At 45.8% G+C, this 26,251-nt stretch overlaps 1 protein-coding gene across 4 annotated transcripts in view; it reads right to left on the bottom strand.

Moving 5' to 3' along the window:
* TCF7L1 (transcription factor 7 like 1) overlaps positions 1-26,251 on the bottom strand; it is a 158,373-nt gene that overhangs the window by 49,847 nt on the left and 82,275 nt on the right. For 2 of the 4 annotated variants that reach the window (XM_058683491.1, XM_058683490.1), the window contains exon 4: positions 9,584-9,703. The exons of the other annotated variants lie outside the window; for them this stretch is intronic. In XM_058683491.1, the coding sequence (XP_058539474.1) occupies positions 9,584-9,703 (120 nt within the window). The remainder of the gene's footprint in view (positions 1-9,583; positions 9,704-26,251) is intronic. 4 annotated transcript variants of the gene reach the window in all.

A 26,251-nucleotide genomic window follows, 5' to 3' on the forward strand; every position in this document is an offset into this window, starting at 1 on the left:
TCTCAAACCCCTGCGGTTTTGGGGGCCTTCTGATTCTTCTTTGGAAACACGATCCCTCATGTTTATACTCAATGTGACACAGGCTCAGAGTGTGCTGTTCAAAAGTCTCACTGCACTGTCCATACGTCCTACCTTGTTTTTAAGGAAATTGGTCATGAGGTCAGGGACCACCCCTTCCAGGCCATGACAGTTATGATCTCTCTTGGGGGGTGGTGTAGCTCTAATTTTAGGCCTTATGAAAAACTGCTGTGCTGTTTCCCCAGCCTTAATCTCCTATAGTTATGTGATGAAGATCAAGTTTTTACGTTTTCTGAGGTTTTAAAATCAGAAAGTACTGCTCCCTTGGGCTCTCATCTCTTCAACCCTAGAAGGTTAGCCTGCACTTTGGGCCCCAAGAGCGGTGGGACTAAGCTCTGGGACGAGCCTCACCATGAAGCTGGGTATGAGCGGCTGAGTCCAGGCTAGGGCTCCCCAGGTAGGGGTGGGCCTGGGCAAAGGCCCAGGGTTCCGGGCGGAGCTTCTGGTGTGGGCTGCTCAGGAACCACACACTTATTCAGATGACACTGTTTGTATGCAGATGTTTCTGGAACTCCTCTCCATTACACACAACACTCTTCCACGGACTTCTTCCTCTTGGTTCGGTTCAGCCTATCCCTCCCTGGAGCCAGGGACTCCCCACGCTCCCAGGGAAGAGAAGTATGTGGCATGGGCCTCTTTTGGAAGGTTCGTGCCAAGGCGCCACACTGAGGCTCGGATTAAGGTGTAACGGGAAGGAGACCGGGAGCACACAAGCATTTGTGTTGTGTGCGGGAGAGCTGTCTTCACGTTATGAAAAGGGTTTAACTGCCTGCAATAGCGTATGCGAATTGTCTACGAGTCCTGACACCGCTCAGGGGCCAGTCCCCACAGCTGCCAGTTCAGGTCCGTGGCTACAGCCTCAACAGAAGGATTGAGTGTTTCTCAGCTGAGAACCACTGGGAAGCCAGAGGTGCAGGGGAATCTGTATGTGTTGTGGGAGGACAGACCTGGTGCTCCTGGGTGACCGTGTGGTCCCTCAGTCCATTCTGTTATACCTACCTCTTCAGCCTTCCTGTTTCTCCCTCCCTTTCCCCTCTGAACACGTACACAACATCTCCAACAGGGAAGCTGCTAGAGTCTCTCTCAAATGCAATCTGAATGAGAATGAGAAACGGTCAGCTGGTTTAAGGAGTAGCAGAACATAGCTCCTTATCGTGACATTTTCTGAAACAGGGAGCCGTCAAGAAGCAGAGACTCACAAGAGTGATCTTAGACATGAGGGAGGGGGATCTAACACACAGCTGTTGTCTGATCCTCTCCTCACTAACCCTTCTGTCTGGCTGGTCCCTTATGAGTGCTGAGGCCGGGCCCAGAGACTTGGGCTTGGTCACTTCAACCAACCGGCTGTGTGACCTTAGGCAGGTCCGGCCCCTCATTGAGTACAGCTGCTAAAAAAGCCTTTACTGAAACAATCATGTATTAAGCACCCACTGTTTATATTATATACTGTGCACAGTAAAACGCAGAGGCTTTTTCTTTCCTACAAGACCTCTCTTTGTGTACGGAGAACAGTACTGGTTATCCCTCTAGACAATACCCAGATATGGGTCATTAAGGGGGGCAATGACCTACCCACTTGATACACTGACCTATTCTTGGTTATTTCAAAACATTATTCAGGCAGCATGATAATTGCTTAATTTTTCTTTCCACTCCTAAATTGTTAAATTAGACCAAAACCCCAAAACAAACAAACCACACCAACCTCCTACACACAAAGCAGGACCCTGATGCTAACATCTGTCTCACTCCTGCAGTGGGGCTGGTTGAGCTCTCTCCCCCTACCGGTGGCCTCAGGCCATGTTCTTGGCATTTGGTCCCTAATTTAGCTGCTCTTGAGAATCGGGCTGTTCGTTATTTCTTTACCGCCTTCCCGTTGCTCCATCGGAACTCAAACTATCCTCCGGAGCCTCTCGTTTCTACTTTCCTTTTCCCAAAAACTCTTTCAATAATTCTTTTTTTTCCCTTAGTGTTTATTTATTTTGAGAGAGAGAGAGAGAAAGCACAATCAGGGGAGGGTGGGGAGTGAGGAGAATCCCAAGCAGGCTCCATTCGCAGAATGGAACCTAGAGGAGGGCTCGAACCCACAAACCGTGAGGTCATGACCTGAGCCGAAATCAAGAGTCAGAAGCTTAACACAGCCAACCAGGTGCCCCTCAAAGGTTCTTTATCTGTTCCCTAGACGTGCCTGATTCCCTGCATTCAGGATTTCCCTTGGAGGGGACAACACAACTTGGGGGCTTGTACAAAACAGTGTAATACAAATTACACAGGTTTATTAAAAGCCCTGATTTTGAACCAGTCTATGTTCAGGATCTTCTCACTGCGTTCTTTTTAAAAAGGCCCAATTACTAGTTCCTCTGTGAGGTAGGGGGAGACGGCCTCCCCGCTATCACAGACGTCTCCTGAAGGTGGGCTAGAGACAGCCAGCACTGGTATATTAGCGGTTTCTAACTCTGTTCAGCGCTGCCGCCATAGCTCGAAATTGGTCACGGTGGGGGTGTTTACACCATGGAAAACGCGAAATCGATGAACACTACACATCAGGACACGTTCCACCACATAAAAACAACAGTAACATTTAACTTTCTCCTCTGTCTAGCACTGCCCTGTCTTTACACATGCAAACTCGCTTAATCCTCATACCCAAGAGAACTATTATCATCTCCTTTTCACAGTTGAGGAAACTGAGGGCTCTTCCCCACCCCGTGAGTTTCCTACTGTCCTCTGAAAAGGCCTGGGTGGAGGCCCATGTGCAAAACACTGAAGAAAACACTCCACCAGAGTTCAGACTCAGGAGCAAATCATTTCATGGAAGCTTTGTTTCAGGAAGGGTTCTTGGAAGTGACAAAAATTACGTAAACTCTGAGGAGGGTTCTAGAGACCCCAGGGAACACTGTTAAGTGGCAGTTCAGGCCAGCTTAAGGAAGTGGGGTTTTTACATGGGCTCCTTGTAACAAACCCCCTTCTCCTGGCACACTCTGTCAAAGCCAGGGAACCCCCTTCCACTTCTGGAGGGGAGAAAAGGAAGGAGGCACAGTGTACAATTATGAGAGAACAAATACATCCTTAGATTCTCACAGCAAACCAACCAGGGAAAAACCCAGCCCTCAAACCAGCAAGAAGCTGGATGTCGAACACCCCGAAGAGCCTCTGCTCACCCTTGCAAGGGTAACTGCACAAGAAACAGGGCACATCACGGGACAGAGAGGGGCCACTTTTTCCCAGCAGTCATGCAGGCATAGTGGCTGATTCTCCTGGATTCCCAGTTGGAAATTCTGGAGGGAACAGCTTTCTGCCTTCGGCATCCAAAGAAAGAAACTGCAATTAATGAATAACCAAAATTAAATGTCTTAATGCTGCTTCATACGATGAAAATAGTTACATCCTGCGAACAATCAGACATTAGGCTGGGCCTTTCCTTATGATACTTAGGAGAGACAGAAAATCAAGTCCACTCCCCTTTTCCCTACTTCCTCTTTTTTTTTTTTTTTTTTTTTTTTGTCCAGGGAATGAGTCAAGTCAGTCAACAAATATTTATGGAGCGCCCACAGGATTGCAGAGTCTGGGAGGAGACACGGGTTGCTGGAAGAAGCCCAGGATAGTTCTCACTTGAGACAGTAAAAGGAAATGTCAATCCTCAGGCCAGGTCTAAACAGGGCAGTAAGAACTGACTGCCACCCTGGGTGGGTTTATTCTGGGCCAATCACTCACTTTTGGCTGAGTGGCCTCTGTTATCATAAGGCCAGAGTGGGTGGATCTGCCATGATCATGCACATTTTTGGAAAAATACAAGCACAATGCTCACAATCTTGATGGTTTTGGGGGTGGGGATTGGGGATTGGCTGAGATGCTCTTCTTCCCTCAACTCCCAAAGGGCCCCAGAACGATCAGAATTAGTTCAACAAATGTCAGATGTTCACCATTTTCTCTTCTGCAAATGTAAATGTGTGTGAGCTGGAGGAGGAGGCTAGAAAAATCTAGGACCAATGGAAACAGTCTTTTGGGGGCCTGACCCTCTCTGGTTAGGAAACTGGATCCTATTTGCTTGGCTCCAGGGCCTTGCTTCCCAAAGTGTGCTCCACAAAGCAGAGACAGCGGCACCTGGGAGTACGTTAGCAATGCAGAGTCTCAGGTCCTCTCCTGCCCTAGGGAATCGAAATCTGCATTTCAGCAAGCTCCTCAGGTGGTTCCCACGCACCTGCAAGTTTGACAAGCAACAGTCCAGATAATCAGGCAACTGTTTGTTATTAAACCCCATAGACTCCCCCGAAGTCCCATTTGGGGAACACCTGTCCTCCATACTGCAGGAACCAGTTAGCAGGTTCCCAAGACTTTCCGTTCACAAAAAACAAATATTAGTAAAGCCTAAAGATTTGTAACTATATTATGACTCCTGGTTTAAAAATAAGTCACCTGGAAAGATCCAGGTCAATTACACATTCATGTAACCAACAGAGGAAGGCACATTCTTAGAGCATAACAGCACTGAATGCAGTGTGCCACAAAGCTTCCTTCCACTTCTGCATTTCACTCAACAGTGCACGCTGGCCTAGATTCTCTTCTGTTTTAAATAACCAAGTATGTTTGAATAACCTGTATGGTTACAATTAGGGTCAGCGCATCTGGGGAAGTCACCGCAAACCCCCACACATAAATATGGTGATTTTAATAACAAATAACACATTTGGAGCCTGGTATAGAAGTATGCAGGCGGAGGGAGCCACTGAAGATGTTAATTTGCATGTTCACAAAGGAATAGAATCCAGCTGCAACATTAATGCCTAATTCTACAGAGCCATAGGACACACGAACAACCTCACCATGGGCTTGCTCTAAATTTAAAGCCGATTTTCAAACCCTCACAATTTTGGCTTAAACTTAAATTTAGCTGCTTGAAAAGGAGACTGGATTTTATTTTAGTTTTTTCCTGTGAATCCTGAAACAATGGAATTGAAAAGGTCCATTTGTTTAAGTTTTGCAAATTAAACAGAAAATATCTGAATAGGTTTGATCTGAAGTTTCTCAAAATATTCACGTTGGCACAGGAAAAAAAAAAAACCAAAAACGGTCTCATCTTTGGAAGAGATTTCTTCTAATAAGGCACTGGAATTTAAAGACTAAACTGGAGCTTTGCTGTTGCTTTCCAGTCTCCTATACCTGTTTTCACTCTTAAGTAAAATGCTCCAAGTATATAAGCTTTTAAAAAGAAATAAAAAGACAAATCTTCTGAAATAGGAGGTATAGGAATGAATGTGTGTGTAGGAGGGAGAGGCTATTAGTAACAATGGTAATAGTACTACACATTGGTAACAAACTACTTATACCAGAATATATGTAATATGTAATATACTATAATAACAACAGGTATTGTGTGAATTTGGCCGTCTTTGGGGAGACAAGGTCCCGGGAAGCTTTGTTCACTTTCATCATTTTCTCCAGGAATATGGTGTCTGTGTACTTGCTCAAGCATCTGCATAAAGACAGAAGGGGCCCCTGTAGGGATGCAGCCCTGGTAGGGGCAAACAGAACTCCGTGACAGCATAATCAATTAACTGTCTCAGTTATGAAGAAAATAGCTACAAAATCCTCCCACTCAAATGGCTTACACCTCATTGAAAGTTGTTGGCATTCGCACTTTACAGAGAACAGGTGAGTAGCCAGGACCTGTGGTGACGAGGTCTGGTCCTACAAGCATCCGGGAGGGAAGGAAGGTTATTAGTCATCCTCATCTACCAAGCCGATGCACAGGAAACCCTTCTTGGGATGCACGTATCAGATAATGACTTGCTGGCATAATTTCACGAGATTAAAAATGTCGTGAGAGTTAAATGCTTGGGAGTCGTTAGAATTGCAGTTCTGCTGAATCCTTGGCCCATCTGTTATTAATAAACGCCGGTGGCAATATCCGTGAATACACTTGTCAAGGGGGCTACTTCCACATCCCCTCCCCCACCAGGCAGCGGACAGATGTGGAAATCAGGAGACCTGGGTTGACAGCCTGGTCCTGCCAGGGGCAATTCTGTCACCCCGATAAGCCTCAGCTCATCGCCTATTAAACAGGAGTGATTACACCAGCTTCACTCAATTCTTAGAACTATGTTGAGGCTCAAATGAGATAATGGATGTTAGTCCCTAGGTCTGTCAATCAGCCAATAACCCAAGCATATATGATATAATTTGGGACATCCGTGGGTGAGAGGCTGGGTGTGTTAAGGGGTGAGCTTCCTTCTTCACTGTCACAAAAAGGCATGTGACAATCGTAGTACTTTCCCCTCTCTGGCCCCCAAACAGGTTTGCCTTTACATTTTAACACATTCAGAATTCATTAAGCAATTAAATCCATTTTGATCTAATTGGGTTTCCTTTGAGAGCAGCTTAAGGTTCCTTTAAGCCTGTGAAGCTTATGCGTAATTGGAAGGTATGACTCCACCCCACTCAACTTGTGTTGAGATGTCCATCATCAATTCCTTTCCGATGTATGATTTAAGCTCTCGAGATGGCTCTGTTACATCTGGAGACCAGAACCACGCCAGCCTCCACCACGAGCGGCAGCAATAAATAACACCATTGCATGGAGTCAGCACTGGATGTGGACGGTTCTGCCCTAAGCCACTAGTCAGAAGGAACACCTGGCTGCCATTTAGATGCAGACAGTCTTGTGGGAAGGACAGCTGGCCAGTCACTTGATACCCACGTGGGGCAAGGCCATCCTCTAACAGTTTCTTTAATTTTTTTAATGTTTATTATTTATTTTTGAGAGAGAGAGAGAGTGGGGGGGAGGGGCAAAGAGAGATGGAGACACAAAAGCAGGCATCAGACGGAGACACAGAAGTAGGCACCAGGCTCTGAGCTGTCAGCACAGAGCTCAACACGGGGCTCGAACCCACAGACTGTGAGATCATGACCTGAGCCGAAGTTGGATGCTTAACCGAACGAGCCACCCAGGCGCCCCCCCTAACAGTTTCTATATGACAAACAGAGGTCTTGGGCCTGATCTCGGAGCTCAAGCTTACATCATACGGTTGCTAGTTGCCAGTCCAGGGCTCTGTGTCTGCACTGTGGCCAGCGCAAGGCTCTTCACCTACTTGCCCCACCTAAGATGGCAGAAGGAATGGTAACAGGCCTGGTGAAGGAGGCCTGCCTTCACCTTGCACTCTGAGGAGGAACCCATAGGTCTCATGCTCTGAAACCAGTCCTGGGCCCTAGTGAGCCTCAGCCCTGTTTGCCACAGAAACCTGCAGTGCAGAGTTCCAAGGACTCTCCTGAGGCTCCTCAGTGGCCCGGCATGCCTGGAATTTTGGAAAGGGGCCTGCTTTGCCCAGTATCTGCCTTGATTCCCTGCTCTGGAATCTGTCCTGCTACCCAGCAGAGTGCCTAGGCCATCTTGGGAACTCCATTGCCATAGCTCTTTTGAGGATAGCAATGACCTCCCTTTGTCAAACTCTCACCTTACTTGGCTCTTAGCAGCACCTGACTCAGGTGATCCCTCCCTCTTCTTTCATATACTCACTCTCTTCCTTGGCTCCAGGGTCTCTGATCCCCATAAATTCTCCTCCTATCTCTCTGGCTGCTCCTCAATCTGTCACCAGTTCCTGCTCTCCTCTCCAGTGTGTGAAAGCTGTGGTGCCCAGGACGCAGCCCTCAACCCCCAGGGATCTCCTCCAGTCTCACGCTTTTGGTGCCATCAATTTGCTGATGACCCTAAAGTCTCTTTCACCAAGGCAGACCTCCTCCCTGAAATCTAGACTCACTCACCCACTGCCCATCACCTTCCCCACTGGATGACCAAAATGCTCAAAAGCAACATGTCCTAAACAGAGCTCCTGGTTATCCCCCTGCTCCCAGATCTGTTGGTCCCTGGCTTCCCCGTTTCGGTTAACAGCATTTCCATCCTTCCTGTTTGTTGCTCAGGAGGTATTCTTGACTCTTTTCTTCCTCAGCAAGAAAATCCTGCTTCACTTCTCTTTCAAAATGCATCCACAGTCGGACAACTCTTCCCACTCCCATCTCTACTGCCACCATCTGAACTACCCTGACCTGCTAATTACACTTACCTCCCCCTTCAGTCTACTTTTATCACAGCAGCCTGGGAGCTCCGTTAAAACATCGATGAGATCACATCACCTCTCTGCTCACACCTCTAACGCTTCACATCTTGCTCAAAGCAAATGACCCAAGTCCTCACCGTGTCCTATAAAATCCCACGACTGGCCCTCAGTTCCCTTTCTGACTACACCGCCTTCAACGCACCCCTGCTAACCCCTGTGCACTCTGCTGCGGCCACACTGGTTCCCTTGCTTCCTCAAACAAGCCCATCATGATCCTGCCTGAGGACCTTCACATTCACCATCCCCTCTCCCTGGAATGTTCTTTCCCTGTGTGGCTAGACAGTTGGCTCATTTCAGTCCTTACTGAAAAGTCACGCCCCCGGGAAGGCCTTCAATAAATAGTTGTTAGAAGAATGAACGAACAAATGAACTAAAGGGTGGCTTCCCCCTGAACCCTCACTAGGGGGCTGGGACTCCAGTTTGCCTTCTCATTAGTTCTTTCCCTGGGGCTGGATCCTGAACCCTCTGCCCACCACGTCTCACACCTCCAGGGGGTGCTGTCCACCGTGTGGTCCGTGACGGCAGGGGTCTGACTCTAAAGGCCAATCTGCTAGCTGGCACTGCCCATGAGAACAGGCACCACGTATCTTGTGTGTCAAAATACGCATACTTGGCTCCTCATATAGAGCAGGGCATATAGAAGGGATGGCCCAGAATATACCTAGTGAATGAATGAGTGAACCAAAAACCCTGGCTCACCTTTCACACTGAACGAGAATCCTGTTCTCTTGGACCCCCAGACCCCTGCCTTGGGACTGCCTCTTTAGCCAGGTGACTCTCATCTCCCCACCTCACAGTCCAGGCATCTCGCCCCCGTTTTGCTCCCTCTCTTTCCTTGCTGACCTTCCAGTACCTCTTGTGCTGTTCAGACACCGACGGTGGTTTCACAGGAGAAATGGGCTATTTAGTTTCGAAAATATGGATCCCCTGTAAATAGTGGGTACACACAGATTCCCCATGTATCGTCACTGGGCATGTCCCCACAGTCCCTTTCCCCTCCAACCCAGTACAGATGTCCCATAATGCCTCCTCACGAGTGAGGTACAAAATGGCTTCTTAGGGACTCAAAACTAAGTGTGGAAGCTCTATCTGAGTTATTGAAAAGCCTCCATTTGGCTTCACCATTCCTGGAAATAAGCTAAAATTGCCACATGTTTTGTCCACGCCTCTGAATGATAGCTGGAGACACCACGGTACTCCCTTCTCATCAAAACACATAAAGACAGCATGGGAATCTCAAGCACGTAATGACGCCAAGCTGTAGCCATAACACATTCTGGAATTAGTTCTTTTGAAGCACCATGCCAAATGATTATTAATAAATGACAAAAACACTGAGGGTGGAAAAGCTTCAGCTGAGTGCATACCAGTCTTGCACATGTTAACCAAGGTACCTGAGGTTCAAGTGGAAGCCAATTCAAGTTACTCATTGTTGAATAACTACTGCGTGCTGACACTTGGCTGCATTGAGGTCTGTAAGACTTGTAGGAGGCTCCACTCGAGAGGTCTGTAATCTAAATGGGGAAAGGAAAAAAAAAAATCCATGCCCTTTCATTCAAGAGTTGTTTTTTTTTTTAAATGCAGCAGCATACCGGGGAAGTCTGAGGCAAAATAGCTGCTTCTAACAATAGAGAGGCAGAGAAAGAAGGGAGAGAGGAGTGTTCGGGAAGATTTCTTGAAGGAGACAGAAAACTAGAAATTTGCAAAGAGGGGGAGCCTGGGTGGCTCAGTCGGTTAAGCGTCGGACTTCGGCTCGGTCATGATCCCCCCGTTTGTAAGTTCGAGCCCCGCATCGGGCTCACCACTGCCAGCGCAGAGCCCGCGTTCAATCTTCTGTTCCCCACTCTCTCTGACAACTCCCCCTCCCGCTTGTGCTCTCTCTCTCTCAAAAATAAATAAAACATTAAAAGAAAAAAAAAAAAAAAAAGAAATTCGCAAGGAGAAAAAATGCAAGCAACACATCCCGCACAGAAAAGGAGAAACCTGAGTAGGTCCCACGAGCAAAAGGCTCAGGGGGAAATGTCTTCAAGTAGCATGAGACTGGGGACCAGTGCTGGCCTTCCCACTCACCACAAATGGCAACGGAGAGCCATCTGGTGAGCTCCATTTGGGGAGGAGGAAGGCAGGAGACATACCTCAGTGACTGCCCCCTAGAGTAAGAGTAGATGTGGAGCCGACAGAGTGCAGCTTCGGAGGTCATATTGTCATAATGGCCGCGGTATCAGGTTTGGATGAGGAAGTGAAGCTAAAAAATCCTCAAGGCAGTGTAGGGCCATTCTTGCCATTATTTGAGGCATCGCACAGAAAAAGAAGGGGAGGAAACTCTTGAGTGCTATGTGTTCACAAATGGACAAGTGTGGATTTGGCTGGATGTTGGCATTTTACTGGGTTGGGGCTTTATCTGACATGGGTTCCACATTGGCGGTTGGTAGCCCTGGGCTAGGAGGAATGCCCCAGGGAAACCAGCAGCCATAAGGCTACCAACCTCACAGCACCCATGGGAGCATAAAGGATCAGAGATGGGGAAGGCCTGCTGGGTAACATGTAAGTCTCCCTCCTGCTGGGGTCCTGTAGGTAAATGCTTAGTTGGATTTGAACTGATCCAGACAGTGGAAGAAGTTCTCATCACCTTCTTATAGCCTTATGTTTTTAGACTCTGCATAATTAAAAAACTTTCCTCGCCATAAAAAAGAAAGAAACCAAAAAGAAACTTGAAAAGGACTATTTACAGAGAAACAGAAACAAGCTATTCCTAGAGCCAGGTAGTTGTCCAGGTCCTAAAGCCCAAATAAAGTCCTAATAGAGAGTTTAGTTAAAATACTAAAAATAAACAGTGCCTATATTTAATTTATTTTAAAAGTTTCTAAAGTCACCAACAAATTTAAAAATATACCTGGGGGCCTGAATTATCTCACAGGAACTAGGACTGCTTAAAAATGCATCCAATCCTCCGGGTGTCCTCCTCAAGCCACAGTCTGTGAGTCTGTCAACAAATTTCTATTCAGTGCTATCATGTAGAAGGCACTGAGGATGGGGCACTCTCAGAGTCAGATGAGAAAACCCTAGTGTTCCCACTTCTGTTCCCACACTGGAAAATGCTGAGCTCCAAAGGGCATGCTGTATAAAAACGTTGAAAAGGAAGACAAACCCTTTAAAAGGGTGACCTTGGGTGTGCCCTTCCCAATGGAGTTAAATGTCACTGCTCTGAGAACTTGTACTTTCTGATTTCCTGATTTTGCAGAATCCAAAGCTAGCATAACGAATTTAAACCTTCCAGTTTCCTTCCTTTCTCCATTTCCTTGAAAACAAAAACAAAAGCCAGACTTAATATTTCTATTAAAATACAACTTAACAGAAAGTGCCACACGTTTTTACAGTTACCGTGGTTTAGGGAAAAAACACATTTCCCTCTCTCCTTTTTTTTTTTTAAACTGCAAGATTACTTTCTCAAATTTCAGCGAGACATTAAATTCTGCCCCTGAATAACTTAGCCCATAAGCATATGCACCATTTTAGGCCATTAATGGCTTTAATTGTCCATATGGGTTTCTCAGTTATCTCTCTCATTTGTGACATGGTGACTGTCACCATCAGGAGGGAAATTCCCACATCAGTCCTTTGGGTTTTCCCATTCACACCTTCAGGGATGACAGCCTAAAGGTTATAACATCCTACATCTCCGCTGCCTCCTAATGCTCCCACTCTCCCACTCGTTTGTATTCAAGAGGGGAGGAGGTGAAGGGACAGCATCCCCTCCATCCTGCCCATGAGGAAAGGCAGTCTCCCGGAGCTGTCCCAGGAAGCCGCGTGTGACTGCAGCGCTTAAAATGATGTGTGGTACACGTAAAACACACATCAAAGACACCGTACGGAAAACGAACATGAGTGACCTTAGTAATTATTTTTATATTGATTATATGTTGAAATGATAATATTGTAAATGAACCGGAATAATTTAGGGGGTGGGTGTCTGGGTGGCTCAGTCAGCTGAGCGTCCCACTCTTGATTTCGGCTCCGGCCATGACCTCACAGTTCGTGGGTTCGAGCCCTGAATCAAGCTCTTCTCTGACTGCAGTGCCTGCCTGGGATTCTCTCTCTCTCTCTCTCTCTCTCTGCTCCTCCCTTTCTCAAAATAAACAAACTTAAGAAAGTTTTTTAAAATAAAAATTTAGTAGTTTCCTTTTAATTTTTTTTTTTTTTTTTTAAGGAGGCTACTAGAAAATTTTAAATTACCTCTTCGGCTCAAGTTATATTGTTATTGGATAGTGTTGCCCTAGAGGGATAGATGCAAAGTCATCCAGAGGGCCAGGGACGGACCTGGGCTAACCACTGCTCCCACTGTATTTGGGGTCACAGAGTTCCTGAGGAACTGGGAAGAGCTTTGCATAAAGAGAAAAACTGGTCTGCCCTGTGCCCGGAAAGGAGGGGCAGAATCTGCCTGTCCGGCTGTGTCCATGGCAGAGCAGGGCTCCAGCCCTCATGGCAGCAGGGGGAATGGGTACGAGGACCCGAGGGAGGGCCGGGGCCCCAGTGCCTGCCTGGATGGGAGCCTGCACCGGAGCAGCAAGGGGTCCTTGGCCTGCCTGCTGGGCCAGTAGAGCAGGGAGGTTGCACGCACCTCCAAATAGGCACTGCAAAGTCCTCCCGTTTAAAGTAGCCCCTGGCCCACTAGCACAGCCCCTGGACTGTCTGCTTTTCTGCCCTGACCTCGGATCCTGGGACAGGGACTGGCACGCAGAAAGCAATCTGTAAATGAGTGCTGGAATGAAGAGTGAACGAAGGAACCCAAGCGGTGGCCCCTGCAGTGCGTGGCGACCCCGGTTGCAGGACAGCGGCTGCACCTAACTTGCCGCCCTGGGAGCTGCCACAGTGACCTGTGTGTCAGAGGAAATGGAGGAGCCAGGAGCACGCAGGGCCTGGTGAGGGCTGCGGTTCCACCTGGGGTCTGGCTTCACTGTCTCCCCCCTCCGTTACTGCCATTTCTAGCCGGTTTGCTCTGGCCCTTCCCTAAGTATCTAGAAGACATACCCCAGCTAAGCCTCCTCGGCCCTCCTCCCACCGCAGGTGCTCTCTGCCTCTTCCTCCAAAACCCCTCCTGGGACACAAAGGGTGGTGTGCTGGCCTTTCCTCCCCACCGGCTTAGGGACTCTGTGAATGGGGCTCATGTCCCACTCCTGAGTCAAGGAGAGCCTCTCCTCATGTTGCCCCCAGGGGTGCAGTGCCTGTCCAGGGGGAAGAGGCACTCATCTGGAAGGCCACCCCCTTCCCCAGGCTTCCCGCATCACCTTCCTCTCATTCCACTTTCCTTCAGTCAGGTAGGCCCAGACTGTTTACACTTTTCGTCGCTTAGCATCACCCCTACTTTCATGAGTATGCCTTCTGCGTGTGAAAAATCTGGGAGCCTGTGCACCCCCCATGCCTCCTGATGGTGCCAGCCCCTCCCCCATCATGCTCAGAGTCCTGGAGGGCCCCCATGGAGGCCCCCTGATTGGTCAGCCCCTGCACACGGCACCCCTCCTTCCTCCCCATTATCCTTAGCTGCAGGCTGTCTCCCCCTGGACTGTTTACACAGCTGCAGAATGAAGGGACTTTCATTTCTCCCCGCCACCCCCGGCCCAGGGTTAATGCATGTGTATTTCCGGCTCCCTACAACTTGGGGCAATGGGAATGCTAACCCAACCCGATCTCCTGTAAATAGTCCATACGCTGATAATTGTACTTTCGGGGGATGGCAAAGAGCGCTAAACTGCTTTCAGCAAACGGTCTTGTGGGTGCCTACACAGGGTGCACGCAGACTTTCTGCAGCCCGAGACAGAGCAGCTGTTCCACACCATGAAAGCCCCATTACATAAGGAACTGAGAGGTGGCCATACTGCAGACCTCCAGGTGAATACGGTTCCAACCAGGAACTAGGGATGGGCATCCCATCCTTGATTCGGCTATGGTAGAGTCCAAGGCTTGACCAAGTATTGGCGGCAAGTTGCAGGAAATTAAAAAAAAAGAAAAATCTCCACTTGACAAACTATCCAATTCTAATAAATATCTGAGAACTGTAACTAAAGACCCTGAAAGTATTTTAGGCTTCTCCATCCTAAGACTTTACCTCAAAGAATGACCTCCTCAACCATACGTCAGGCAAGATGGGAGGAAGCAGACACAGAAAGCATTACTTTATTAGCCTACGGTAGTAATGGTGGTATCCCCAGGTAAGGTGGATTATACAAGATCAGAGTCCTAATAAAAGAACTCACGACAGTGACTTCAGGTCCGAAACATAACATATAGGACGAAGCTGGTGCTTTGACACCTCCATGATGGTTGAGACGTTTAGGGAACAAAGCGTTGGGAAATCTCAATCACGGCCAGTGTCCCCTGTTCTCCTTCCAACCCTCTCACTCCACAATTCCTGGAAAGTCACGGACGTCTTGAGACTTCTGTCTCTAAAAGAGGAACTGTCACTTTGCATTCGGACTAACTTCCTTCAGGGAACTCAGACTGGGGTTCTTGTTAGCTCTTGTGTTCCCACTTGCCCCTGGATGACACACTGTCCTAGGGATAGATACATACCACCAACGACCCTCAGTAAGGAATCTGTACTGTAGGAACCAAGGGTCGTTTTCCTTTTCCACTTACAGAAGGAAAAATGTTCCTTTCCAAGACATTACCTGACTTGTCTTACGGGGTGGCTCTAGCCCGAAACCTGACAAGCCCAGCACCTGCCAGTCTCTTGACACACCTTCTCTTGAAATCCTCCCTCTGGGCACCTGGGACACAGTAGCATGTTCGCGCCATACAAACCAGACACACACCCCTAGGAGGGGAGCCCTCAGGGTCTGACCCAGGTCAGAGACCCCTCTGCAAGGAATCCTGGGAATGACAGACCTGATTCTGTCTATGATGTCTTCAAGGGGCCCAGGACAACCATGATGACCCAAGTTAGCTCAGAGCAAAGGATGGAGCCCAGAAGAAACCTGCTTATGTGCAGCAAGTGTCACGGTGACTAAAATACTTGCTGACACAGAGGGGCCTGAGCTGAGGAATCACTTCAGCGTTGCTAAAGTCATCTTGGCCAGACCTGTCAGGTTGTTGTGCGGCCAAGCTTTTGGTTTTTATCATCACTAAAAAGGTACAAGGTTTACCCTTGCCCTTAAGGTCCTAATGCCTTGGTTAATGGTGAGTCTTACAGTTGTAATGCTTCAGCCACATCTCAGCTAAGTTCCTCGAGGGTCTGGGTTGAAAGAGAGTATTCACTCCATTGTACAAAAGAGGAAATGTGTCCATGGCCACACCACGGTGACTCCCAGTATGGGGACCTGCTCCTTTTCCACCCTGCCCCTTAGGAACTATACTCCCAGGCATCTCCAGAGAGTGATGATAAACCGATACCGCCACCCATGGCTGAGTTCTGCACTGTAAGATACGGAAAAGGCTTGGGGGAGAGGAGGGGAGGACAGGCAGAATCCAGAAGTAAATTAAACTCAGAACATCCAAGTGCTTTGAGCTAATATTGGTGTGTTATTTCTACTTAGTGTGGATCCAGGCTTCAACTGAAGGAAAATAAAAACAACTTTGACAGCCATTTCCTTGCTTTCTTTCTCCACCCAAGAGGCACCAGTGGTTAACAGTATGGTGGCAACAAGTAGGTCAAAGGTCAGCCCCTCAGCCAGCACTGGTTTCCATGGAGACGGGGGCTATTCATCCAGCACACAGAGCCTCTTCACAGTCACTTACACACAATTGAGCTATTACTGAGAGCCCAGGAGAGCTGTGTCTGGAGCACAGTGCACTAGACAGGGCAGGGTTTAATGGAGCTGATTAAATGGTAGTTGGGGAATTATTCCAGAGCAGGATTTGGGAATGCCCTTCAGAAACAAGTTAAATCCCCAGGTCTCATCTCATTCCCCACACTCTCCCCTTGTGCTAGAATAATGCCAGTGTCTACACACTCTGGCTCACCTTACCCTTCTTCCCACATGTCCAAAGTTGAGAGGATAAACCCTTGTTCTGTGATTCCTGGACTTTTGGCATCTGTATCATTTGCTCAGCATTGTGGTGCATTTGTGACTTAAAAAGACATCAACCCAAAAACAAAGAACGAAAATTTAAGTAGACAATCCACTTCAGGCATAAAATGAATTCCAGTGGATGGTGAATGTGGTTCAAAACCCGTACTTCTTAGAGATGAGAGAGTCTTCGGCATTTGTTTGGGAATTCTTGAGATCTCTTTTTTTGCAAGAATGGAGGCATTCCTTTCAAAGTTGCACTGCCATCTGTAATTTATCAAACATTGTACCAAAATTTCTGCAGCCTTTAAACAAGAGAGGTGAAAAGTAAAATCAGCACAAAGGCAAAAAGCCTTATTAAAAGATTATCTTCTCACATAAAAATTTTAGGTGAATGTTTTATACAGAACCACCAAAAACTGGAAAGAATCCAAATGTCCTTCAACAGGTGAATGGATCAGCAAACACAGGTTCATCCACACAATGGAATACCAATCAGTAACGAACAGGAGTTACTGATTTAAGTAGCAACGTGAATGAGTCTCAAATACATTTGACTACACGAATGAAGCCAGACTCAAAAGACTACGCACTGTATGAATCCACTTAGATGTCATTCTGGAAAAGGCAAAACTATAGAGACTAGACAGTGGTTGCCGGGGTTTGAGACTAACTGTAGGGGAGGTGTTGACTGAACGGGGTTGCCAAGAGGGACTTGGGGGGTGAGGGGTGGAGTGGACTTGTTCTAGATCGTAAGTGTGGTAGTACAGTTTGTTAAAACCTATAGAAATGTACTCCACAAAGAGTGAATTTCACAGTATGTAAAAAATAAATAAATAAAGTAATAAGTAAGTAAGTAAATAAGTAAATAAGATCTAAATTTAGCCCTTTAGAGAACAAGCAAGAAAACAGTGTGCTGACTCTGCAGGCCAGGATAAAATAACAAATCTGCTTTGTTCTCCTACATCATATCGGCCAAGCTCTAAGTACAGCCCACTCTTTTAAATCTCTGTTGCTGTGATCTCTAACCAGGTTGAGGTAAAGATGAACATATTCAAGATCTGAAGCGCTGGATGGATGATCACAACTACTCTAAGGACACCTACGACTGGGTGGGGAACATCAAGATTTATATTTTTTGAGACGTTGCTCTTTGTGAGTATGCCAACTGAGGAAAAATAATAGTGGAGGAGATGCTCCTTAGTGGGTAGGAGAGAAAACAGTGGAAAGAAGGGTGAAAGGACAGCAGTTATGATCTCAAGTGGGTTCATGGCCATATGTTGAACAGGAGTGATCAAATTCAAGGTCCTCATGCAAAGGGTGAACGCAACCTCACAGAGGCCATATCCCATATCCCTGATGTCTACCCATATCCCTGAAATGACAGTTTCACCAGGACACTCAGATCGCTCCTGTGGCCTGTGTCCAGAACAGTACGGTCCCCACAGAAGGTGCACAGTCAGTATTGGTTGAGTAATGAATAAGTGAGGGCAGAAACTCGAGGAGAAAATCTGATTCAAGAGAAACGGTGAAGAAAGACATGGTGGATTTACACACACCATTGGGTCAAGTTCAGTATTAGGTCAAGTTCAGTATTATTAAGTCCCCCGAGATTTTAAATTACAATTACAGGGTCGCCTGGCTGGCTCAGTCGGTTAAGGGTCCAACTTCAGCTCAGGTCATGATCTCACTGTTCATGAGTTCGAGCCCCGCAGTGACTCTCTGCTGTCAGTGTGGAGCCTGCTTCGGATCCTCTGTCTCCCTGTCTCTGCCCCTCCCCTGCTTACGCGATCTTGCTCTCTCTCTCTCTCAAAAATAAAATTAAAAAACATTAAAAAAATAATAAAATAACAATTACAAAACCAAACACACATAAAGCACAAAACAAAACCAAAATAAACCTCAAAATAAAAAAACAGAAGGCAGGCAGGCCAGAAGGAAAGGCACAAGAGCCGTAATTCTCCAGCTCTAAGCCTCTCAGCCCTGGGTGTGAGCCATGTTGGCTGCTGATCTGGGAGGCTCCCTGGCTGGCCCTAAAGAGAACACAATGAAGACACCAAAGAATCTCAACAGGGTGACAGTGACAGATAGTTAACTTGTCTATTGTCTTTCAATGTCCAGGCACTGTTCCAAGTACTGTGCTAATATGAACTCAGTTAATCCTTACAATGACCATCTCAGGTGAGGTGGCCAGAGTACCATTTTACATATGAGAAAACAGGCACAGGGAAGCTACCTGAGTAGCTCAGGGTAGGATCTGAATCCATCCTGACCTGACAGTAACCCCTGCACACATAACCCCTAAAGGTTATGGAAAAATGGGGGCAAATCCATGACAACAGTTAACAGAGACAAAGTACTATAACCACAGACCTCCCACCACCGAGGGTATAGAAGTGGGATATGACTGAACTGACAGCACATGTCACAGCTATACATGTGACAATAACTTTGGGGGAGTCAATTCTGCCCCGCGGGTGCCTGAAACAGGAAGCTCCTTCAATGGCGGACATCCTCCAATGGTGCCTAGGGAATGGTGTTCTGCTTTTCAAATACATCCCCTTCCAGGAGATCCAGATTAGAGCAGCAGGCTGAAGATGTTCAAAACTATGTTGTCTAGAGATGTTCAGTGTGAAGAGAAGACAACAGGAGAAGGCTGTCTTCTGAAGAGTGAAAGGCCGTCACGTGGACAAGGAGGAATTCAATCTGCTCTGGGCTGCCCCCATCACTGCAGGTGTCCAGGCAGAGGCCAGACAACAAATTGTTGGACCAGATAGCCCTGTGATCTCAGCTAGTGATTAATTATTCTCAGATGCGAAGTGATTCTCAGGTCTCCAAGAGCAATTGAGGAATGGAAAAACCCACTTACAACTCAAAGAAGAAATACAAACAAGGCTGCTGGGAGGAAGCATCAGCCCGCCGAGAAGAGATGTTCTTCTGTGGCTGGACCAGGACTGCAGTCCTGGGGTCAGAGGCATCCTAACAGACCTGATTTCCCAAGGGCGCTGACCATCAGTGACAGAAAGGAGCTGTTCCTTCGGGCTAGCTTAGCAACCTCATCCGTCAACAAGATTCCTGCAGTTTCAAAGTATTTTCAACGTGCCCTATAACGTTTCTGGGAACATTTATATGTTCTTCCCCCCTGAAGAGAGCACTAATCCTGAGGGAACAGACATTTAAAAGTCAAGGGATCTATCCAAGCTTAGACTACGTTTTGGAAAGCTTAAGACATTTGTTCCTTTACACAAACTAACAGCTAATTAGAAGGCTATATCCACCCACCCCCTCAGGCTTTTCCTCTGGCAACACAATCAAGCCAACTGTACACAGTGTAGGGCCAAGGAAAAACAGTGAAAACTTGAAGCTATTACTTTTTTTTTAAAGACTTATAATCCGTTTGACTGTGCCCCACAAAAATGAGAGTGCCGTGTAGAGGTACAGAAGGAATGGGTACTCCGTGGGAGACCGAGGTATAAACAGGGTCAGCCCATTGCAAGGAAATTCAGCAACGAAGAGCTGTATAAACGTTCCTAGCTTTTTACTCTCGTAAGCCCATGTCTGGGAATCTAGGGTAATAATGCCAAATTCAGAAAAAAAGCTTTGTACATAATAGACACGCCCTGCATTATTATTTATGACAGTAAAATACCAGAAAACGACAAATTTCTAAAAATAGAGGAATGGTTAAATGTGTCAGTTGGACATGTTATGGGAGAATATGACACGAAAAAAGCAAGACTCCAAATTACACCTCAGTAAGAAGACACTGATGGTTAAAAAGAAAGAAGTCTAGGGGAGCCTGGGTGACTCAGTCGGTTAAGCATCTGACTCTTGATTTTGGCTCAGGTCATGATCTCACGGTTCGTGGGTCTGAGCCCCTCCTCAGGCTCTGCACTGACAGTCTGGAGCCTGCTTGGGATTCTGTCTCCTTCTCTCTCTGCCCCTCCCCTGCTTGTGCTCACTCTCACAAAAAAAAAAAAAAAAAAAGAGAAAGAAAGGAAGAAAGAAAGAAAGAGAGAGAAAGAAAAAGAAAGAAAGAGAGAGAGAGAAAGAAAGAAAGAAAGAAAGAAAGAAAGAAAGAAAGAAAGAAAGAAAGAAAGAGGAAACAAAGACCCTTAAAGAAAGGAGTATAAAACTTACACACCACAAGAAAGGTCTGCCAGAAGCTGGACCAATATATTTGAATGATTATGTTTGAGTGACAGGATTACTAAGTGATGTGGAAAAGGAAAAGGAAAAGGAAAAGGAAAAGAAAAAGAAAAAAAGAAAAAGAAAAAAACCTTTCCTTAATATCCAAGTTTTCTTTAATATACACTACTTTTCCCTCCCTTTCTTCCAATAGCTCAATTAACACAAGGAAATATTCCCCCTGTACATGCTTCTCCCCAGACCGGTGTGAAACTTCCCTATCTCCTTCCTAGAATGTACGCCCACATATAAACATACATGTATGCGGATGGTCACATCTTTTTCTGCCTTCTTTCCTTTCCTTCTTTTCTTTCTCTTTTTTTCTTTCTTTTATAAAATTAGAATTATATCACACTTTTTCCAATAGTTCCCCAGCTTCCTTCAAAACAAGGCCCTAATTTCTAAGAACTCTGTTACCTCAGCAGCCCATATCTCAACATCTGCTTCCTTGCTTCCTGACTAAATCCAAACCATTGAGAACTCCTTGGGGACCCTGAGTCAGGTGCACACCTTGGAGAGAGCCCCGACCCACTCTTCCCTCCCTTCCCTCAAGGCTTCCCTAGGAGTCAGTCTGTGTTCCATACTCACATAGGCTCCCCAGCACCACGTCCTCACCCATAACTGGACACTCCCTCGCTTGAAATACAGTCCCGCCAGGCTGGGGACCTGATCTTGTCTTATAACTGCGTCCCTAAGACACCCCCAGACTGCTAGCAGCTACTCAATGATGACTGAATAAAAAACAAATACCCAATACCACCAAATAGTTTATGGCTGATTCTAAGCCAATCAAATGTCTTAAGTATTTGAGAAACTTCTCAGTGACGACAAATGCCATGAACCCCAAAACCTTGTAACGAGGATGGGAAATAAGACATAGACGAATTCAAAGATGTAGCCAACACCGGTGGTTCCTGTCAAAATGGTAGAAATAGGGACTAAGGGCAAAGTTTTTCCTAAAGCTACATTTACAGAGCCTACAGCACCGTTCTGCATGGTTGGGTAGATTTCTTTTCTCTCCTCACCCACCACCCCCGCCGCTGCCTTTTCTTTAAAAAAAAAAAAAAAAAATTGTTTTTTTTTTTTTTTTACATTTGTTTATTTTTGAGACAGATAGCGCGTGAGTGGGGGAGGGGCAGAGAGAAGAGGAGACACAGAGCCCGAAGCAGGCTCCAGGCTCTGAGCACAGAGCCCAACACTGGGCTTGAATCTACAAGCCAGGAGATCATGACCTGAGCCACCCAGGCGCCCCTCCTTTTCTTGATTATTGTTACTAAATTTTTCTTTTTAAAATGAAGTTACGGAGATAGTAGAGGGTAGTTTTTTCTATTAGTCTCTTCACTTGGTACAAATGCTATAGCTGGTGTTGTTCTGCCAACCCCTCTCCTTACCCAAGTTTTCTGAAATTTGGATGGTCTGGGAGACCCAGAAGTGGGGTCCCGGTGGCCAGTGCTCTAGTAGTTTATGGGAGGAACGGATCCCCAGTGCCTCAGGGAGACCCTCTTTGAGTCGAGTCCTAGGATTGGTTTTGATTTTGTAAGCAGAGAGGAGACCAAACCAGTAATGAGAGCTCAAAGTGCACCGGCGTGGGACCAAGAGGAATCCAAAGATATTCAGTAGGCAAGGCTTTTGTAGTTTGCTTTGTTAGGCAGATACTAGAAAAACAGTAAAACCACATAGGAGAGAAGACTCAGCACTAACTCACTCTGGGCCCAAATGCTTGTCTTGTCCCAAGCATGCTATGCACATTTTTTCCTACATCTGACCGTCTCAAAGTCCCCATCTTGCAGAGGACACCATGCATTAGTTGCAGGGTAAGAAAACAGCAGAGGTGGTATGTGAACCCAAGTCCACTTTCTGCTCCCTGCCTTAGAAGTGAGACCCTGTGTTCATTGTATGGTCAGTGCGGATGCTCTGGAGGGTTGCAGGCAGGACAGTGGTATGAAGAAAGGGTGCGGCAGCAGGTTAAAAAACAATGAGGATTTAAAAAAAGGGAAGGGCTGGAGATGATTCTGGGATTGGAGGACAGTGGCAGAGACTCAACAGGTCCTGGGGACTGAATGATGATTATGGGACACGGGAGGGAAAGAGGAACTGAAGACTGCCTTAGGTGATCAGGAGAATGGGAAGGCAGGTAGGATAGAGAAGTTGGGGGGACAAACTCTTACAGCCTTAGATTTCCACCAAAACATGGAAGCGGCACGGACATGAAGGGCAGCAGAGCTCAGCGTCGAGAACCCTGACTCTAGGTCTGCCCGGCGTCAAATCCTGCCCTTGCCACTTGCGAACAGGCAACCTCCACGAAGTCATTTATCTGTGCCTCTGTGTCATCAAGTGTTCAGCAGAGATAAAGACCAGCACACACATCACAGGGGGTTGCTTTGAGGGCTAACGAATAAGTTCATTGTGAAGACTTAGCAAGTGCAGGCCACGCAATGTTAAATTGCGGTCTGCTGTACTTCACCGTCCGTGGTCCCCTGTGCACTTTTCCCTGGGCGTGGCTTCCTTCTTCTCCCTCCTTGCTGTTCTCAGCACATCTAAATCCAGTTGGAGCTGGGGATACCCGCACCCTCACATCTTATTTATTACTGAGACAGAGAGACACAGAGCGTGAGCCGGGGAGGGGCAGACAAAGGGGGAGACACAGAATCCGAAGCAGGCTCCAGGGTCCGAGCTGTCAGCACAGAGCCCGACGCGGGGCTCGAACTCACGAACCGTGAGATCATGACCTGAGTTGAAGTTGGACACTTAACTGGATGGCAAATTTTTTTCTTTCTGATAATTCATTATTGGTGTATAGAAATATAAACAGATTTTTCTGTATTGATCTTTGTATTGATTTTACTGAAATTTCTTTAGTAGTTCTAACAGTTTTTTGATGGAATCTTCAGGGTATTCTATACATAATGTCACTTGCAAACAGTGACAGTTTTACTCCTTCCTTTTCCTGATCTTAGAGGAAATACTTTCGGCTTTTCACCATTCAGTATAACGTTAGGTGTGGGCTTGTCATATACGGCCTTTATTTGAGGTATGTTCCTCGACACCCAAAGAGGGTTTTTTTGAGTCATAATTTTGTCAAATGCTTTTTCTGCATCTAGTGAGACAATCATATGATTTTTTTTATCCTTTATTTTGCTATGTGGTGTATCATACTCACTGATTTGCAAATGTTGAACCATCCTTACATTCCTGGAATAAATCCCACTTGACCCTTTTAATGTATTGTTGAATTCAGTTTGCTAATATTGTTTTGAAGATTTGTGCAACTATATTCACCAGGAACATTGGCCTGTGATTTTCTTTTCTCATGGTGTCCTTGTCTGGTATCAGGGTTTTGGTATCAGTTATCTAACAATAATTTTTAATTTAAAAAATGAAACTAACTCATTTACCTAATTGTAGTTTTAGGTTATTTCCAGTTAGGAACCATCTCTCTGTAAATAAAATGATATCTAATGTAAAGAGACAAAAAAGAAACACTAACATATCCATTACCTAAATTAAACAGTGTAACATTTTCCCATATTGATCTTAGAATTCTCACCTTATTTTTTTAATTAATTATTTTTGAGAGAGACAGTGCGCACATGTGCGCGTGCCTGTGCATGAGCAGGGGAGGGGCAGAGAGAGGAAGAGAGAGAATCCCAACCGGGCTCCATGCTGTCCGTGCAGAGCCCCACTCGGGGCTGGAACCCACGAACCATGTGATCATGAACTGAGCCAAAATCAAGAGTCTGAGGCTTAACCAACTGAGCCACCCAGGTACCCCATCACCTAACTTTTTTGAAAAAAGAAATAAAGTGATACTAATACAGCTAAAGCCCCCAGTCTCAGCCATACATTTCCCCAGACATAACTATTTTCCAAACATGCTGTTTAGCATCGCTCTGCATGTTTTAATACTTTCATTACATATTCACGATCTACAATTTACAGGCTCAACTTAGGGGTTTTCTCCAACTTTTTATTTTGAAAAACTCCAAATTTATGGGAACATTGTAGGAGAAATATAATGAAACCCCATCTTCCCTGCAACCAGATTTACCATCATTAACATGTTCCCAAATTTGCCTTAGGTTTACCTTTCTCCCCTATACATGTACACACACATACTTTTATTTTGCTGAGCCACTTGAAAGCAATTTATAGACATTGTGATACCTTATCCTCCAATATACCTCAGCATGGATCTCCTAAGCACCAGGACAATTCTCTTACATAACCACAATATGATTATCATTCTCTTGGGAGTTTTCAACATTCATATAAATGGCAGCACATTTAGGTGTTCTTTGGCAACTTGCTTTTTCTAATTAACATTAGACTTTTGGAATTTGTTCGTGTGTTAGTACGTGTAGATCTGGTTAATTCCCTGTATTCTACTATATGGCTGTGTTTATGTGTCTATTTATTTTCTATATCAATAGCTGCTATGTTGTTCTAGTTTAGGCTATTAGATACAGTGCAACAATGGCTATTCTTGTTCATGTCTCTTGTGCCACATGTGAGAGATCTGCTGGGTCATAAGATATGTGCATCTTCAACTTTTTTTTAAGTTTATTTCTTTTGAGAGAGACAGAGAGTGAGAGAGAATCCCAAGCAGGCTCTGCATGGTCAGTGCAGGGCCCTATGTAGGGCTCAAACTCATGCAACTGTGAAATCATGACCTGAGCTGAAATCAAGAGTCGGATGTTTAACTGACTGAGCCACCCAGGCATCCCTGTGCATCTTCAATTACTAGATATTGCCAAAACATTCCTCAAAGTATTTATAATGATTTAAGCATCATTTATTAATGTATATCCTTGCTGACACCTGCATTCTCATAATTTAATATTTGGCACCTCATTATGGTTTTAATTTTGCCTTTCTCTGATCCTGCATCTTTCTTTAAACAGAAAGTAAAGAACATATTTTTTTTTTAAAAAGAACACATTTAACCTTTTCTGAACATCTTATATCATCATTACCCTCCATTACAAAGTACCTTTCTGTATTATTACTTCAGTGTTTCCCTTTGCCTAGATGGTCACCTGCACTTAATCTGCAAACGATCAGGCTGTCTAAAAACCAAGTACTGTTCTTTAACCAAGTTAGTAAACCTTAGGTAAAGATCCAGGGACCCCTCCCATAGACAAAAGAGCAAGAACTCGAGTAAAGGACACTATGTCAGTTTTTCAGTGAAACTAAACACTTCTTAGTTCTTGATTATATGATAGAAGCTTAATCCACTAGAAGTGTAATATTTAGATGAGAGGCGCTAACTCCCAACTCTGGGAATTAGCAAAAAACGGACAAGACAGAGGTTAGAGATCTCAGCCCCTCACCTTTCCAGAAAGATGTACAGCCTCCCAGCTTGAGGCAGTCAACTGCAGGGAACACAGAGCAGCCTCATTTCAATTACTCGGGAGGGGGAAGGGCAGAAAGAAGAGGTGGGCGGGGGTGTGAGATGATGCGAAATACACCCAGTTAGGAAGTTCAGAAGACCTAGCTGCTGGCTCCAGCTCATTTTCCTGGTCGGTAAAATAAGATAAACTAGATGGCTTAAAGTTTTTGTTCTTTCAACTCAAACATAATGGTTTTACAATACCATAAAAGCCTGTGAAAAATTCATTTCCCTTCAGCCCTGCATAAAACTGGGGTTCGTAAAGCTGATCCTGAGTCATCGAAAACAAAACAAAATGCAACAAAAAAGATTCCCTCTTCGTAATTTAAGAAGTTAGAAAAGTGTAGGATGCATTTTAGAATACTTCCACTGAAATGGCTAAAGTTAATTTTAGCGTTTTGACGAGGGAGCATTTATCGTCTGGAAAGCCAAATTTCTTAATGGATAAAAGACACATATATGAAATTTTTAGCCCATAAATA

Source organism: Neofelis nebulosa, chromosome 9 (genome assembly GCF_028018385.1).
Source record: "Neofelis nebulosa isolate mNeoNeb1 chromosome 9, mNeoNeb1.pri, whole genome shotgun sequence".
Taxonomy (NCBI): domain Eukaryota; kingdom Metazoa; phylum Chordata; class Mammalia; order Carnivora; family Felidae; genus Neofelis; species Neofelis nebulosa.